This window comes from Globicephala melas, chromosome 15, assembly GCF_963455315.2.
Source record: "Globicephala melas chromosome 15, mGloMel1.2, whole genome shotgun sequence".
NCBI lineage: Eukaryota > Metazoa > Chordata > Mammalia > Artiodactyla > Delphinidae > Globicephala > Globicephala melas.
In genome coordinates this window covers 25991011-26009879 of record NC_083328.1, presented here as the reverse complement: position 1 = coordinate 26009879, position 18869 = coordinate 25991011, and the positions used below count along the sequence as shown (strand labels likewise).

The window sequence follows — 18869 nt, the reverse complement described above, 5'->3', positions numbered from 1 at the left end:
TTTAGAGGCAAAGGAGAGAAAGAACATAGTGATGGCGAGCCCAGTCCTGGCAGACATGGACTGTGGCCCCATTTGGTTTCCAGGCACTTGTATGAAACCCTCCTTTCGCCCTGTGTTTCCAGGGGCCCCATTTATGACAGGAAAGACATGGCGATACTCAAGAGTTCATTTCAAACTGTTTAGCTTTTGTCTCTCTCTCTCTTTTTGGTGCTGGGGTTCAGAGGGAAGCAGCAGAGAGGGGCAGAGCCTCCCCTACTCTTGCTCAAGCTCTCTTCCTCTGCAGAGGGGCATTGGCTTCCAGAATTGAGCCGTTTCTCAGCACCTCGGTCTATTTTTACAGTCGAGCCGGCTGCCCCATGCCAAGGTTTCTTACCACAAATAGAACTTCTGGAAAGGCCTACCGGTTTCCTCGGGGCTTTCAGACACCTCTTCACATTTCGCTTGGCCTCCCTTCCGCAGCCCCAAAAGGGAATATCTGGAGCCTCTCGTGATTGCAGGCCCCCCCCGAGGCTCTGCAGGGAACCCTCTGGGGTGGCAAGAGCCAGGCCCACCTCGTCCAATCTGGCTGCTGGCACACCCGCCGCCATGGCCCACACGCTGAGCCAAGGAGCCCCAGGGGTAGCCAGGTGTCAGCGTGAATCCCAAACTGTAGGCTCACCCCTGAGTGAGACAGTGGGAGCAGAGGAGCCACCCAGGCCCAGCTTCGGTGTCCCTGTCCCCTCAGAGCCCCCGCCCTGCCAAGTGCCTCTGGCCCCCACATGTCCTTTGAGACAGGATTTGAGAACTCACCAAAATAAGTGTCACGAGCAAGTGACACACACTGACACACTTACCTGGCAGGGGATGCCTGGAGTCTGAACACTCCAGAAGCAATTCCTACGAGTCGAATTGTAACAAGTGGAGGTGTATCTTACTGACATGTGGGAAGGAAATAAGTATAAGTAGATGAAAGACAATTAAAGCAACATTATACAGTGGTGGTGGGAAACATAAAGAAAACAATACCTTATGCACAAAAAATGTCCATGTCAATTTATTGTTTTATGTATATAATGTAATAAATTCTGAAAATTATTATATAAATATTTAAACGAAATTGGAATGCTAGATCTTCCTACACACACACACACACACACACACACACACACACACACACACAAAGTTAAGAGGTCACCTCATTAACGTGCTAGGGACTGTCAACCAGGCAGGAGCTATGTGTGCCCAAGACCTGCTTTGGCTTGTCAGGGTCTGAGGTTAGAAGATGCAGGGGAAAGCCACTTCTCGAGGTACTGGAGACCAAGCTTCAGAACATTCCAGAACAACAGCAACAAACCCAATCATTTGAAAGGCTCCCACGTTATGTAAGTATCCCCACTGGCCGCTCAGAGCCCAGGCTCTGGCAGACGGACAGGGTTCCAATTTCAGGGCTGTCACTTATTAGCTGTGTGACCTTAGGAAGTTTCTAAACTGCTCTAAGCTTCCCTTTCCCCTCCCGAGGGAACAAAGGGGATAATAATACCGTGCCTGGCACATAATAAACCTCTAAGTCTGAATAAGAAGTGTCTACCAGAGCTACACCCTTCACATGAAAGAGTGACATTTTCCACATGGTCCCAATTATCCAAAGTAAAGATACAAAGGACCTAAGAGGTATCGACACTTCAGGTGAACTAGAGATGGGCGTGACCTCGCCCTGGGCTGTGCCCCAGCCGGCACAGGTTTGCTTTATCAACAATTATGTTCCTTTCCCCTTCAGCTGAGGCAGCTTCCTCAAGATCAGTGGCTCCCAGACCTGGGCAGGCACCAGAAACACCTGAAGGGCTTGTTTCCAGACTGCTGGTCCCCACCCCTGGAGTTTCTGACTCAGTAGGACTGGGGCGAGGCCTCAACATTTGCATTTCGAGCAAGTTCCCAGGGGATGCTGATGCTGCTGGGAACAGGGAGCTTCAAAGACCCGGGCGTGTCTCTTCACGGCTCTGTGGACTCCTCTGTGAGTGAAATGATTCGCTGGCTCACGAGAAGGGCGAGGGCTTTCTGGACGCTGCTGTTGTAGTCCTTTGGCAGGAGTGTAAATTGGAAAGCAATTCGGCCATACATATCAAGAGCCTTTGTGCCCAGATGAGACTCGGGTGTGCAAAGGGATTCTGGCCACCCGGATCCCTCAGCACTTCCACAACTGCCGTCTCCCTCTTTTTTTTTTTTTTTTTTTTTTTGCGGTATGAGGGCCTCTCACTGTTGTGGCCTCTCCCGTTGCGGAGCACAGGCTCCAGACGCGCAGGCTCAGCGGCCATGGCTCACGGGCCCAGCCGCTCCGCGGCATGTGGGATCTTCCCGGACCAGGGCCCGAACCCGCGTCCCCTGCATCGGCAGGCGGACTCTCAACCACTGCGCCACCAGGGAAGCCCTTTTTTTTTGTTTTTAAATATTCTTTTCCATTATGGTTTATCACAGGATATTGAATATAGTTCCCTGTGCTATACAGTAGGATCTTCTTGTTTACCCATCCTATATATAATAGTTTACATCTGCTAATCCCACACTGCCAGTCCTTCCCTCCCCAACTCTCCTCCCCCTTGGTAACCACCAGTCTGTTCTCTATGTCTGTGATTCTGTTTCTGCTTTGTAGATAGGTTCACTTGAGTTGTATTTTAGATTCCACATATAAGTGATATCATATGGTATATGTCTGTCTCTTTCTGGCTTACTTCACTTAGTATGATAATCTCTAGGTCCATCCATGTTGCTGCAAATGGCATTATTTCACTTTTTTTTTTTTATGGCTGAGTGGTGTTCCATTGTATACATGTACCACATCTTCTTTATCCATTCATCTGTCGATGGACATTTTGGTTGCTTCCATGTCTTGGCTGTTGTAAATAGTGCTGCCGTGAACATAAGCATGTATCTTTTTGAATTATAGTTTTGTCTGGGTATATGCCCAGGAGTGGGATTGCTTGATCATATGGTAATTCTATTTTTAGTTTCCTGAGGAACCTCCATACTGTTTTCCATAGTGGCTGCACCAACTTACATTCCCACCAACAGTGTAGGAGGGTTCCCTTTTCTCCACACCCTCTCCAGCATTTGATATTTGTAGGCTTTCTAATGATGGCCATTCTGACCCCACCGCTGCCATCTCTGTGTCTCCCCTCCAGGCCACGGCCTTCATGTGGACATATGGTGGTATCAGGTCGTGGTTAGGCATGTCGGCATTGTAGTCAGACATCCTGGGGTTTGAATTCCAGGTCTGCCACTGACTGTGACCTCCAGGGCAAGTGACTGAACCCACCTGAGTCTCAGTTTTATCTTCAAGTGGGGATGAGAGTACCTACCCATTGAAAAATTGTGAAGTGTGTAGAATAAGAGTACACCCAATATACATTTCCCATGATCAATTACAGAAAAACACACAGTGCAGTAGAGAAGAAGGTTTACTTTCAAAAAGCAAGGGTTGAATACTGCAGGGGGAGTTTAAAGTGGAAAGTTCTAGAGAGCAGAGGGTGGGTGTCTTCCAGAGACTCTTGGTTTTTCCTAGTGAAATTGAACAATGGCAGTGAATGGGGTGGGGTGGGGGGAGACCATGGTGAGCGGTCACTCCCTGTCATCTCTCAGCAGCTCGCAGTGACCCAGTGAGGAGCAGGCGGGGGTCTGGTCTGACTCACCAGGAACTCAGCCAGCATCCTCGGGCTCACACAGCTGGTGAGCGGCAGTGCGATCACAGAGAGCAGACACCATGCGCCCGAGCAGGCTGTCTCTAATGTGTGGTTTCCTCAACGCCTGTTATTAATGGAAACTCTTCTAGAGCCTGACTGGGCATGAGAGGATGGAAAAGGGAGACAATGAGGGCTCTGAGGCTCCGTAAGGTGGGGTGCTCCTATCAGGCATCCATCAGGACGCCAAGTGCCTGGTGATTCACACACACCCGGAGGAACATGAAGTCACCTGGACGATGGAGAATTCCGGGGCTGTGAAAACAACCCAAACACCCAAAGGACACTCCATTTTTTCCCCACTTAGACCCAGCCTTCAAAAGTGGGCAGAAGACTAACCTTCCGAGTCACGATCATTTGTCAAGGTAACTTGTAGGCACAGCGCTCCAAGATGCTATTTAATTTTTACCCCATTCAACAAATGGAGGGCCGCCTCTTGGGTAGGATTAGTCCTTCCTGAGTAAAATGAACGACTCTGAATTCCCAGATTCTGGGTATTGGTAATGACATCGGGGCAACTGGACTGCAGTGCACAGAGGGGAGATGTGCAAAGAGATTTTACTCTCATCACCAGCTGGAACGTGGGAGGGAACCATTTTCAGCCAAGTGTTTCCAGTGGTCTGGCCATTGCCAGTAAGGAAGATTCCACCGTCTGGGCTTGAGGCACCTGCAAGGCAACCGGGCGGAGGACTACTGGCCCCCACCCATCCTCCTGGGGGAGGAGGTAAGCGTCAGAAGGCAGGTAGCTAGTTCTCCAGCTGGTCTCAGAAATACGTAAGACTTTCCACCCAAGTCTCACAAGTCAGGCGTGGGTGCATGAGGCTTCCCACCACCCAGGGTTCTGCACAAATCCACAATTTGCATACCAGGCAAGGTACTCTGCCTTCAAGCTATCTGGCCCAATATCTCCCTTTGTTCTCACTTAAGAAAAACAGACATGGGGATTCAATCTCTTTTCTTATGAAACACAGATTAAGGTCCATGCCCCCACTCCCAAAAAAAGAAAGAAAAAAAGGGGGCTCCTTTTTGGGGTCCTTTCTTTTTCAATGGGATTATCTTATCTAAAACATTTCAATTTTAAAAGCACCTCCCAGCCGCTGGATGTTGTCACCAGGCCCAGCCACACCAAGAGCTTTATCAAGTTCAGGTTCACGACATGACCGGAAAAAGCAGGAGGCCGAGGCAGAAATGGGCAAGTGGCTGAGGACAAACTGAACTGCTTTCCGCAGGGACCAGACAACTTGGAAGAGAGCATGGCTCAGCAGGAGAAACACGAACTGGCCTTCAGGTATTCTATTTCCCCTCCTCGACAAAATCAGATGCAGAGATTTACTCCATGAATCATTTGGGGAAAAAAAAGATTTCAATTGAAGTTATGAAACTTAAGTCATGAGATTAAAAAAAAAAAAAAGCATTAAAAAAGATGGCACTATTTTTAATGAGCACTAGCTTCCCAGGTCAGGAGAGCGTGGCCTGGCCTCAGCAGTAACCCAGGGTCATAGCATTTTCCTCTCCTCATCAAGAGAAGGGCTGCAAAATTGTCTAAGTGGGAACTGCACACGCAGGAATGGTGAGATCCTCTCTGTGCTGCTGTTCTTATCGGCAATAATAACAGGACACTTTTAAAACACACACTCAAGACCCACACTTGTTATCAGACCGACAGATTTTTGAGCAAGGCACCAAAGCAATTCAACTGGAAAGGTCTTCTCCACAAATGGTGCTGGAATAACTGGATGTTCACATGGAATTAGGGAACCTCAACTCCCATCTCACACCATATACCAAAAAATTCATTCAAGACGGAAAGTAGAATTAAACATAAACATTAGAACTACAAAATTTCTAGAAGAAAAGCAAAAGAATATCTTCACAACTTAGAGATTTCTTTAAAAACTGATAAAATAGATTTCATCAAAATTTAAAACTTCTGGGCTTCCCTGGTGGTGCAGTGGTTGAGAGTCCGCCTGCCGATGCAGGGGACGCGGGTTCGTGCCCCAGTCTGGGAAGATCCCACATGCCGCGGAGCGGCTGGGCCCGTGAGCCATGGCCGCTGAGCCTGTGCATCCGGAGCCTGTGCTCCGCAACAGGAGAGGCCACAACAGTGAGAGGCCCACGTACCACAAAAAAAAAAAAAAAAAATTAAAAACTTCTGCCCAGTAAAGATACTGTTAAGCAAACAAGTTGTTTGGGAAGATGAGTGAAATAGGTGAGGGAGATTAACAAGGAGAAACTTCCAGTTATAAAATAAAGTCACAGAGATGTAATGTATAGCCTGGGGAATATAGTTAATACTATTGTAATCAATTTGTGTGGTGACAGATGGTAACTAGACTTAGCATGGTGATCATTCTGTAGTGTATAAAAATATTGAATCACTATGTTATACACCTGAAACTAATTTAATACTGTAAGTCAATGATCATTCAATTTATTCAATTAAAAAAAGAAGTTTCTGGTACAGTGGATCCTGAATGTTCTCACCACAAAAAAAAAAAAGACGTGGTGATCATGTGATGTGATGGCAGTGGTGGTGATAATTTTGCAATGTGTGAGTGTATGAAGTCAACACATTGGAGACCATAAAGCATGTTATTCATCAATTGTAACTCAGTAAAACTGGAAAAAAAAGAAAAGAGAAAGAAAAGAAACAAGCAAGCCACAGACTGGGACTAAACATCTACAAAACAACTATCTGACAAAGGAATAATGTCCAGAATACATAATAAACATCTACAACTTAATAGCAGAGAGACTTAACAACTTGACAAAATACAGGCAAGAGAATTGAACAGATACTTCACAGAGGAGTATACACAAATGGCCAGTAAGTACCTCATCATTAGTCATCAGGGAGATGCAAATGAAAACTGCAGGGAGATATACTATAGGGCTAAAGACTAACAACGCCAAATGTTGCCAAGGGTGAGAGCTACTGGTGAGAGTTTAAATGATACGTCCACTTTGGCAAAAGATCTGCAAGTTTCTTATAAAACTAAACATATACCTATCTAGCAATTCCACTCCTTGGTATTTATCCTCCACAGTGAAAGCTTTTGTTCTCAAGAAGACTTGTACTAGAATGGGGACTTCCCTGGTGGTCCAGGGCGTAAGACTCCCTGATCCCAATGCAGGGGGCCCGGGTTCGATCCCTGGCTGGGAAACTGGATCCCACATGCATGCTGCAACTGAGAGTTCCTGTGCTGCAACTAAGAAGCCCACGTGCTGCAACTAAGATCCCGTATGCCACAACTAAAAAAAAAAAGATCCCGCATGCCACAACGAGGATCTCGCATGCCACAATGAAGATCTGGCACAGGCAAAATAATAAATAAATAAATATTAAAAATAAATAAACAAATAAATAAAATAGAAGATTGTACTAGAATGTTCACAGAAGCTTTATTCATCATAGCCCCCAACTGGAAACAGCCCAAGCATCTGTCCATCATGAATGGATACACAGACTGTAGTATGTGCATACTCAGTGGTAAAAAAGGATACACACGGCTACATGAATGAATCTCAAAAACATCATGCTGAGTGAAACAGGCCTCACACCAAAGAGCATGACTTCATGATTCTACTTTCATGAAGTTCTAGAAAAGGTTAGACTGATCTGTGATGAAAAAATTCAGCGCAGTGGTAACCTCTGGGGGTGGGAGTGGGTAGGAGTGGACTGGAAAGAAGCAGAAGGGAATATTCTCTGGTGATGGTGATGTGATGTTCTGTATCTTTTTTTTTTTTTTTTTGCGGTACACAGCCCTCTCACTCTTGTGGCCTCTCCCGTTGCGGAGCACAGGCTCCGGACACGCAGGCTCAGCGGCCATGGCTCACGGGCCTAGCCGCTCCGCGGCATGTGGGATCTTCCCGGACCGGGGCACGCACCCGTGTCCCCTGCATCGGCAGGCGGACTCTCAACCACTGCGCTACCAGGTAAGCCCGATGTTCTGTATCTTGATAGATCGTGTTGCATTAGTTAGAACCTATCGGATGGTACACTTACGATCTGAGCATTTCACTATAAATTTTATCCCCAGTGATCCCCAAATATAAACACATATTAAACTCTGGCTCATGACACGCATGCTCAAGGATTTGGGAGGGGGAGCGCTCTGATGTTTGTAAATTACTTAGAAATGCATCCAAAACTAAGATGAATTGATGGGTGGACGGAGGGATGGCTGAATGGTTATGTAATAAAGCAAATACAGCAAAATGGTAGCTGTACAATCTAGGTGGGGAGGAAACGGGTGTTTGCTGAACAATTCTTTCAACTTCTTTGTATGTTTGAAATTTTTCATAATAAAATGTTGGAGGGGGGGAACAGGACGAATACAAAGTTAAAAAAAAAAGAGGACAGAGCCGCAGCATTCAATCTCCATCCCAGCTCTAAAATCAAAGAACTATAAAATGACTTGAAACACCGAGGTCCCCACTTCCACCCCCACCTCCAGGTTTGGTTACAGTACTTATGTAACCCCAGAACCACAGCCCCATCATCATAATATGCTCCTGAGCCTCCGTATCAAAAATCCAAAGCAGCATCCTACGGTTTCAGGCCCAGAAAAGACATCAGCCTGCATGTGTGCCTGTGTGTGTGTGTGTACCAAGAAGATGGTCAACCCAGTTCACCTGCTTTAAGTCATTTGATACAGTTGGGAAAATAGGGGTCTGGGCACATACCAGGGCTCAGCTGGGTATTTAATGCTAAGCCAGACACCCACCTCCCCAACCATGCCTATGTCAGCTCCAACCAGGGTTTCAGATCAAAAGCATCATCTTCCAATATCAGTGTGACTCATTGTGCACTTGTGTGTGCTGGGCGTTTGACATGACTTCATTTAATCCTCACAACCACCCTATGAGGTAGTTTTATTATCTTGCTTTTATGGTTGAGGAAACAGCCTCAGAGAGGGTAAATAATGCCCAGGAACACACAGCCGGAGCTGGAATGCAGGTACATTCAGTGAGGCTCTAGGGCAGAGGCCCTTTCTAGAAAGCACTCCCCCCAGCCCCGCAAGCCCCTCTGAACCAGTACTGACAGGGGTGCAACCTGTGTGTCTGTACAGCTTTTTGAGCAGGGAGAACTGGGCTTCAGGGGACAATGAAAAACTCTCAACACCTGAGAGCGACGGGTCCAATCTCTCTCCCTCCGAGGCCCTGCACACGTGGAGATCTTTAGACGACCCCACACTCTGCGTTTCTATGCCAGGCATGCTCATTAGGCTAGATGTATGTTTCCTATGTACACCAATCACAGCCTCGCCCTTGTTTTCCCTCTTGTTCATTCCGTTAAAAGAAGTGCCAGGCCTATGTTTTCCTCTAAGAGTTTGATAGTTTCTGGCCTTACATTTAGGTCTTTAATCCATTTTGAGTTTATTTTTGTGTATGGTGTTAGGGAGTGTTCTAATTTCATACTTTTACATGTACCTGTCCAGTTTCACCAGCACCACTTATTGAAGAGGCTGTCTTTTCCCCACTGTATATTCTTGCCTCCTTTATCAAAGATAAGGTGACCATATGTGCGTGGGTTTATCTCTGGGCTTTCTATAGTGTTCCATTGATCTGTATTTCTGTTTTTGTGCCAGTACCATACTGTCTTGATTACTGTAGCTTTGTAGTATAGTCTGAAGTCAGGGAGCCTGATTCTTCCAGCTCCATAGGCAGAACACTCTATGACATAAATCACAGCAAGATCCTTTTGACCCACCTCCTAGAGAAATGTAAATAAAAACAAAAATAAACAAATGGGACCTAATGAAACTTAAAAGCTTTTGCATAGCAAAGGAAACCATAAACAAGACCAAAAGACAACCCTCAGAATGAGAGAAAATATTTGCAAATGAAGCAACTGACAAAGGATTAATCTCCAAAATTTACAAGCAGCTCATGCAGCTCAATAACAATAAAACAAACAACCCAATCCAACAATGGGCAGAAGACCTAAATAGACATTTCTCCAAAGAAGATATACAGATTGCCAACAAACACATGAAAGAATGCTCAACATCATTAATCATTAGAGAAATGCAAATCAAAACTACAATGAGATATCATCTCACACCGGTTGGAATGGCCAACATCAAAAAATCTAGAAACAATAAATGCTGGAGAGGGTGTGAAGAAACGGGAACACTCTTGCACTGTTGGTGGGAATGTAAATTGATATAGCCACTATGGAGAACAGTATGGAGGATCCTTAAAAAACTAAAAATAGAACTACCATACGACCCAGCAATCCCACTACTGGGTATATACCCTGAGAAAACCATAATTCAAAAAGAGTCATGTACCACAATATTCACTGCAGCTCTATTTACAATAGCCAGGACATGGAAGCAACCAAAGTGTCCATCAACAGATGAATGGATAAAGAAGATGTGGCACATATATACAATGGAATATTACTCAACCATAAAAGGAAACGAAATTGAGTTATTTGTAGTGAGGTGGATGGACCTAGAGTCTGTCATGCAGAGTGAAGTAAGTCAGAAAGAGAAAAACAAATACCATATGCTAACATATTATTTATATATATATATATATATATATATATATATATATATATATATATATATGGAATGTAAGGGAAAAAAAAAGGTCATGAAGAACCTAGGGGTAAGACGGGAATAAAGACACAGACCTACTAGAGAATGGACTTGAGGATATGGGGAGTGGGAAGGGTAAGCTGTGACAAAGTGAGAGAGTGGCATGGACATATATACACTACCAAACATAAAATAGATAGCTAGTGGGAAGCAGCCGCATAGCACAGGGAGATCAGCTCGGTGCTTTGTGACCACCTAGAGGGGTGGGAGGGAGGGAGACGCAAGCGGGAAGAGATACAGGAACATATGTATAACTGATTCACTTTGTTATAAAGCAGAAGCTAACACACAATTGTAAAGCAATTATACTCCAATAAAGATGTTAAAAAAATTTTTTTAAAAAAGTGTCAGGTACTACCTGTTTCTACCCGTAGGCTTTAATGACTCAGGAGAGTCCAGCAGCGCCCTCTAACCCCCTCCTTTGTCTTTACCCTCCTGTCACACTTTCCCACTGGGCTGTGCCTGGCGACCGCGTTGAGCAGGGGTGGGAGCTCCTCGTGCCAAGTCTGGGTTTGTAACTTTGGGGACAAGGGGGAGGGGGAAGGGAAGATGTTAAGAGGCCCTTAATTGGGGAAAATGTTTTACAAATCTGAATTCCCACGACACCTGGGATTCTCATCAGAGCTGTAACAACTCAGATCCTTCCCACCAGAAAAAGATACAGCCCCTCCTACACCATTTACCACGGGCTCCACTCCAGCACCAGGCATCTGACTCATCAAGGCAGGTGAAAGGGTTAGAGGTTAAAAAAAAAAAGAGAGAAAACCATAAGCAACAGGCTTAGTGACTTACAGGGCTTTTTCAAGGGTGATCTTTAGAGAGAAATAAGTCTATGTAGAGATTAAGTATGTCATTCATTTATAAAAGAAGAGAAAGGAAAAAACCAAAATCCTATGAAAATTTCTTTAATTTTCATCTTTTGGAAATACATTTTTCATTTTTATTTCCACGATACAAAAATGTTAAATATCTAACAATGATCTATATGATGCAGATCTACTGAAGCAGATCCACGAGATTCTGTCCCTGTTGTGACCTGTTTCAACAGAGAAAGGGCTGGTACAGGGTGTCGATTTGTCATGATTTCACACACATGCACACACGCCACCTCACCCCCAGATGCCACCAAACAGAGAAGACACCAGGCTAAGATAATGAAAACTGAAAGCAGCGCTACATGGGAAAACAGAAATTAACTTTTCACTCGTACACTCCACCATGAGAAACTCATATCTTAGGGGGAAAACTCTAAATAAATATGCCCCAAAGGTCAAGGCAGGTGTTGACAGCGGTAGAGATTTTCCTACTGGGAAAACAAGCTTGAGAGCCTCATATTTTCAGGCAGTGATGGTGGAAAGCAGGCAGACACAACCGAATTCTCTACTGGGAGACATACCCACGCGCTGGGGCTGCCCCCAGGACTGAGCATGAGATGGTGGATGAGAACCTCTCAAAGCAGGAAAGAGTTCAACCCCAAATCAGGATCACAGCACCTAAGAGTGTCGGCTCTTTCTGTGAAATCTCACGGCCAACCTTCCCCATCAGGTGGATTCTTAAACACAGATTCATGACAGGAAGGGTTTCACATGAGCAACAAGTACTGACCTGGTTAATCACGTACACATGACAGCCAACGACATGCTGAGCGCCAGCAGACAGGTGATGCTAAAGAGGAAGGAACACAGCCTTGACGATAAAAACTGGGATTTTTCAGGAGACACACACTTGGTTTCAAACCCCTCCTGTACCACATTGGATTCAGTTAAACACAGTATGGCTTCTAAAAATGCCGGCTGCTTCTTTCCTTCTCAGCAACAGCACCAGCGGTTTGTTCCACTCAGGTCTTGGTTACCACGTGTCAGGGACCTCAAAGAGCTTGGCTGAGCTGTCCGAGATGCTTCCTGGTGGGAGAGGACAAAACAAGGTGAACAAGGAGAGGACCACCCCGGGGGGGAGAACAAAAAGACCAGCTGCAAAGACAGCTTTGACCAGGGCCAGGGCCGGGTGGTTGGCACGGCCACAAGTGGAGAGAGTCCATGGGTGGGCCTTGCCTATGGAGAGCAGTGCCCGGCAAACAGAGGCCACACTGCAGAAACATCACGGCAGGGCCGAGGAAGTGCCTCCCTGCTTGGGTGCCTCTCTTGATTTTACAGGAGTGACAGTACCTCTCAGTGAGAACACACTCTGTATTCTTTGCTAGCCAGCATGCTGGGCACTTAGTTCATTTAATCTTCATAAAAGCCCAGTTCAGGGGTACCAATATCCCCATTTTACAGATACAAGACATCTAGCGAGTGGCTGGGATGGGGTCTGGATCCTTCCGCAGCACCAAGGTGGCTGGGTTCCTCTGTGCCGTGGTGACCGGCACCCAGATGAGAAATCTCAGGGGCTGGCGGCTAGACAGTGGCGGGAAGCCGACCAGTGGGAGTTCAGAGATCCCAAAAGGGGCAAAAGCAGCTTGTAGCTTTTTCCAATTTCAGCAACACTGGCTACAGTCTTCTCGGACTGAAGGGTCTCTTCCGTTACAAACAGTTTCACCCCGAAGTTAGAAGCCCTTCTGCATTCAGCTACTTTCTGCAACAGCAGCAGCAGCACTGGGTCAGGGCCTGGACCACAAATGTCCAGATCCGAGTGAATGGGAATTAAGTCAGGAAACAGCGTGTTCACGATGGAAAATGCACGACCGGGCATTCCCGTACCCGTGGTATCATGCATTATTTAAGCCTTAGAGCAGGGCTGGCAGGGAAAAGGGCAAAGCCAGCCCCAGCCGCTAACATGCCAAGAGTTCAAAAGGGGGGAGGTCTGTGATGATGCCTGAAGTGGAGAGTAACTTCTAAAAACAGAGGGGAACTCGCTCGGCTGGCAGTGGCTACTGCCAGTGACAGGAATGCCTAAAGGTAACTAGGTCCAAACACATGAAATAACACAGGGAATTCCACTAGAGTGAGAATTCCCACTTCTGCTCATTTATTGAGATAAAGTCCAGACAGACAGGATAAGAAGAGCAGGCGAGGGGTCATTTGAAGTGTTCTGCCCCAAGTCTCGTGGCTGTGTTGCACGTGCATCTCTTGGGACTGCTCCTGAGAAGTGAAGATGGGCAGGAGATGGTCCACGTGACAAAGACTGCCATGATCCAGTTAGAAAAGGAATAAAGGTTATTGAAAAATGAAACAAAACACAAACACAAACACTCCCCTCCCCAGAGCAACTAAATACTACAGATGGCCCATGATAAGACTGAAACCAGCCTGACCCCTCCTCCACCACACATTCACACAACACCTAATTGTAGGGAGGAAAATAAACATCAATAAGGGCATTTTTACAATTCACATATCAAAGAAATATTACAGCAGCCAATCTGCCATTCTAAAGGTAAAAGCCACAACGCCAAATGTGGGGAGCTGAAATAAATTAAAACTAGCTGAGAGGAAAAAAGATAAATGGCTAAAAGCAACAGCGTTGTCATATTTATAATCGCACCCGTTGTTAGCTGGATGGGAGTATACGTGAGTCTGGTGGTACGCCATCAAACGCACAGGAGCGACTCTGTGAAGAGCTAGTGAGAAATAACAGAATAAGCAAAAGCTGTGAAGTGAGGCAAGTCTGGCCTGACCATCTCACTAGCTGTAAGACTCCAAGCAACTCTCAGTGCCTCATCTATAAGATGGACTCGATGCTACTTTATGCCACCCAGGACTTCTGAGATTCAGCCAGGTTCCTGGCACAGAGCAAGTTTTTTTTTTTCTTTTTTTTTTTCTTTGCAGTACGTGGGCCTCTCACTGTTGTGACCTCTCCAGTTGCGGAGCACAGGCTCCAGACGCGCAGGCTCAGCAGCCATGGCTCACGGGCCCAGCCGCTCCGCGGCATGTGGGATCTTCCCGGACAGGGGCACGAACCCGTGTCCCCTGCATCGGCAGGCGGACTCTCAACCACTGCGCCACCAGGGAAGCCCCAGAGCAAGTTTTTAATGCACGTTAGGCCCCTTCCCTTAGGGATAAGGTGGCCCAACACTGAACGTGGTGGCTGCCCAGGAAGCCAACAGCCTGCAGTCAGAGAGCTGCCTAAAATGCGCAGCTGCTGAGCAAGAATGATGTGTACGGAGGAAACAGAACTTTACAAACCATGTAAAGGAGACCCAGACCAGAGGGGAGCTGGACGCCACTGCTGGTGTTTGTTCTAGCACCTTCCAGAAAGGGAGAGCTGTAGACCGTTGAAGGATCTGTCTCAAAGCTAACGGACAAAGAGCTACGGTCGGTTTTCTGGGGAACTCACTTTCACAGCCCTGTTTAGTTACTAGAGTGCAAAGAATTATTCAGGAACAATTTTTCTTTTTAAATAGATACTTCAGGACATCTGCCTCCTGCTACGATGGGCCATACCTTGCATCACATACAAAGATTAACTCTAAATGGATTGTATGTCTGCATGTAAAACCTAAAACTGGAAAACTTCTAGAAGAAAACACGAGAAGATCTCTGCAATCGAGTAAGGCAAAGATTTCTTAGATACGACAACAAAGGCATAATCCAAGGGAAAAAAATTGATAAATTGGATTTCGTTAAAATTTAAAACTTCTACTATTGAAAGATACTGTTAAGAGAATGAAAAGAAAAGCACAGTCTGGAAGAATTTGTAGAACACCCATAAGGACTTGTATCCTGAATACGTAAGAATACATAAGAACTCTTAAAACTGAATAAGGAGAAAACAAACAGCCCAATGAAAAAATGAGCAAAAGATTTGAACAAACATTTCATTAAAGAGATTTAAATGGACAAATAATCAAATAAAAAGATACTTAACATCATTAGTCATTAGGGAAATTCAAACCAAAGCCATAATGAGATACCAGTACACACCACTAGAATGGCAAAAAGGACAATACCAACACTGGTGAAGGTACAGAGCCACTAAGCTCTCATGCCCGGCTGGTGGGAATGCAAAATGCTGCAGCCACTTTGGAAAACAGTGTGCCAGGTTCTTATAAAATTAAACATACACTTACCACACGACCCAGTAATTCCAGCCTTAGGTATTTTCCCAAAGAAATGAACACTTAGTTCGCACAAAAACTTATACACAAATGTTTATATCTGCTAGATTATTAGCTGCTAACAACCTAAATGTCAACAGGCAAAATGGATAAATAAACAGTGATATGTCCATAAAATGGACTGCTACTCAGCAGAAAGAAGGAATGAGCCAGTGACATGAGCAAGAACACAGACAAACGTCAAATGTGTTAAGCTAAGTGCAAGACTCAAGGGGTTACTTATTGAATGATTCCATTTAAATGACCTTCTGAAAAACGCAAAATTACAGGAATAGAAAGCAGATCAGCAGCTGCTGGGATCTATGGATGGGAAGGGGCTGATTGCAAAGGGGCACGAGGGAATCTTCTGGAATAACTGTTCTATTTCTTGAGCACAGTGATGGTTATTTGACTGTACATATTTGTCAAAATTCATCAACTTGTACACCTAAAAGTAATGACATATTGTATGTAAATTGTATCTTAATAAAGCTGACCCTGCAAAAGGTATGAGGAATGTTGTTTTAAAAAAATCCAACAGATTTTAATATGAAATATTATGCTGATAATTAAAATTATTTGACCAAGAGTTTTTTTTTTAAATGGGGGGAAAACAAGTTACTAAACGACATAGAGTATGATTCCAACTATGTATAAAAACGATAGGCAGGGGCTTCCCTGGTGGTGCAGTGGTTGAGAGTCCGCCTGCTGATGCAGGGGACACGGGTTCGTACCCCAATCCGGGAGGATCCCACATGCCGCGGAGCGGCTAGGCCCGTGAGCCATGGCCGCTGAGCCTGCGCGTCCAGAGCCTGTGCTCCGCAACGGGAGAGGCCACAACAGTGAGAGGCCCGCGTAACGCAAATTAAAAAAAAAAAAAAAAAAAAAAGATAGGCAGAGTAAAAAACTTGTTAACAGAGTGTCAAGTAACTAGGGTTTAATGTTCTTTCTAGCTTCCTTCATTTTACGTGATTTTCATAGTGAGCACATTATTTTTGTTAACAGAAACAACAAAAGAAACTAAAAAGTGGTAAACACAAAGGGTGATTGTTTCTGCTGATTTACCTTTCATCTAACTAGAGTTGAAAGGGAGAAACTCTGAGCTAAGACACCTCTTCCCTCACGTGAATCTGAAAAACTACACAGCACACTGGAAATCTGCCGTCCTACCGTTTCCTACAGAGTGGAATTCTGTATAGGGCAAGATCCTCTGGGGTGCCATACAGGAGTTTTTAAGTAGGAAGTGCTCCAAAGGGCCTGGTCGTGGGGTGGTATCCACACCAAGAAAGCAGGGCTCCCCTGGATGGTGTGTGGGGAGCCCCCGAGATATGCCTGGAGGAAGAGGGAGGCGCAGGGAGTGTGCCGCCCCACAGGGCAGCACACTCCTCAGTTAGGCTGAAATCTGCATTTTAATTGAGGAATTAAAAAGTTCTTTGGGAGGTCGCTGGACATCCCTAGCCTGGCCGCTCAGGTGACCGATAGCACCAACTGCAGATCATGTTCCTCACTTCAGGAGACCTCCAACAGCACAAGGAGACCGCTGTTCTAGGTAGACTCCCTACTTTTATACTGTAACCCTAGGGGTTTAAGCTGGAAAGGTTCAGCAGATTAGTCAAGACTACAATAAAACCTGCGGCTCCTGGAAACCATGTAAAGCTCTAATGTGTTGGGTTTTTCTTTTTTTAATAAATTTATTTTATTTTTGGCTGCGTTGGGTCTTCGTTGCAGGCTTTTCTCTCATTGCGGCGAGCGGGGGCTACTCTTCATTGCGGTGCACGGGCTTCTCATTGCGGTGGCTTCTCTTGTTGAGCACGGGCTCCAGGCACGTGGGCTTCAGTGGTTGTGGTACGCGGGCTCAGTAGTTGTGGCTTGCAGGCTCTAGAGCGTGGGCTCAGCAGTTGTGGCACATGGGCTTAGTTACTCCACCGCATGTGGGATCTTCCCAGACCAGGGCTCGAACGCGTGTCCCCTGCATTGGCAGGTGGATTCTTTTTTTTTTTTTTTTTAATTATTCCTTAAAATGTTTATTTCACAGTCTGTTCTAGACGTCATTTTTTTTCACTACATCTTGTTGGAACATCTCTTCTGTTTTATTTTATTTTTTTTTTTAACATCTTTATTGGGGTATAATTGCTTTACAATGGTGTGTTAGTTTCTGCTTTATAACAAAGTGAATCAGTCATACATAAACATATGTTCCCATATGTCTTCCCTGTTGCGTCTCCCTCCGGCAGGTGGATTCTTAACCACTGTGCCACCAGGGAAGCCCTGTGTTGGATTTTAAATGTAAAGTGGAAAGGAAACTTGGAACAACTCTATCATGTGACAAAAAGTCACCAGGAACAGTCCACAGCTCGGCCCTGTTCCGTGAACACTGTCTAACAGGCACTGCCGGAGCCTCTGGCTAGTGGACAGTCCATCTTTATTTTGAGACTGGCCAGTCTCATCAGCATCAGGCCACTGGAACACAATTCACTTACTCAGCAAGAGCAAGTGTGCTGTGGACACCCATCCATTACTGTCTGGGGAACATTTCTTGGACAGTTTACTCCAGCATAAATGGCACACAGAGCTGTTTCCTTTATATACCAATGAAGAATATACCTTGAATGCCCAGTGGAAAGCAGACAGCATTACCAATCTACACTAACTGCAATAAATATAAAGGGAGGGGATTTATATTATACATTTGCTTCCTGAAAATAGGATAGAAACAACTACAGTTACGAGAAATATTTACTAAGTACATAACATGTACATAAAAAGCTCCAAAAGAGAATAATGTCTCGGACTTTTACTGCACGACTTCATCACAAGAAAATCCAGGTTGGTAGTTGTTTCTGATCTAGAACAGATGCCAGAAATATTCACCTTTGCAAAGAATCCTTTGTTTCCTCTAAAGTTTGGATAAACTTCACATTTTCCAGAGTGGTACAAGGCCTTTGCTCTGGATCAGACAGCCCTCCCCGCCACCCCCAATAACAGCTGTATTTGACTTTGCATATTTGTGATTCTGTGAGCCTTGGTTTCCTCTCTATAAATTAGATATAATGATATCTACACCTTACTTGGTTTTTATAACGACTAGACCATAAAGGACGTTCCTAGCACAATGTCCGGTATATAATATCAACTCAATAAATGGTCATTTCTTCTATAACTTAAGTCATTTTGTTATCTTGTAAGGTGTCCAGTACTTAACTCTTAGTGTATCTTTGATACTAAATTGTGTAACTAAGAAAAATGACACTGTTTTGTGTGGGATTTATCGAGCATCAGTGTCCCGGGATTGCTACGGTACATGATATTCTATGGCCGTACTTTTTGCTACTTTCCCCTCGGAAAACAGAACATTTCCTACAGGTGGAATGCTGTCTTTTATGTTTCTCATGCCTTCACTAGCAGCGTGCTGGGCACCCAACGCACCCTAGTGAATCATCTGAGCACCTGTCAAGATAACATCCCCAGTAGGAACGCTCAGGCTAGATGCCTTAGAACCCATCTGTGCAGGAG

General features: G+C 45.2%; 1 protein-coding gene across 2 annotated transcripts in view; it reads right to left on the bottom strand.

The window, feature by feature from the left end:
- Nucleotides 1-11222: 11222 nt before the first annotated feature.
- The window catches only part of PARN (poly(A)-specific ribonuclease), a 169155-nt gene continuing 161508 nt past the window's right edge, over nt 11223-18869 (bottom strand). For both annotated transcript variants that reach the window (XM_060284171.2, XM_030884013.3), the window contains one exon: nt 11223-12222. In XM_060284171.2, coding sequence (XP_060140154.1) covers nt 12170-12222 — 53 coding nt within the window. In that variant the 3' untranslated portion in view covers nt 11223-12169. The remainder of the gene's footprint in view (nt 12223-18869) is intronic.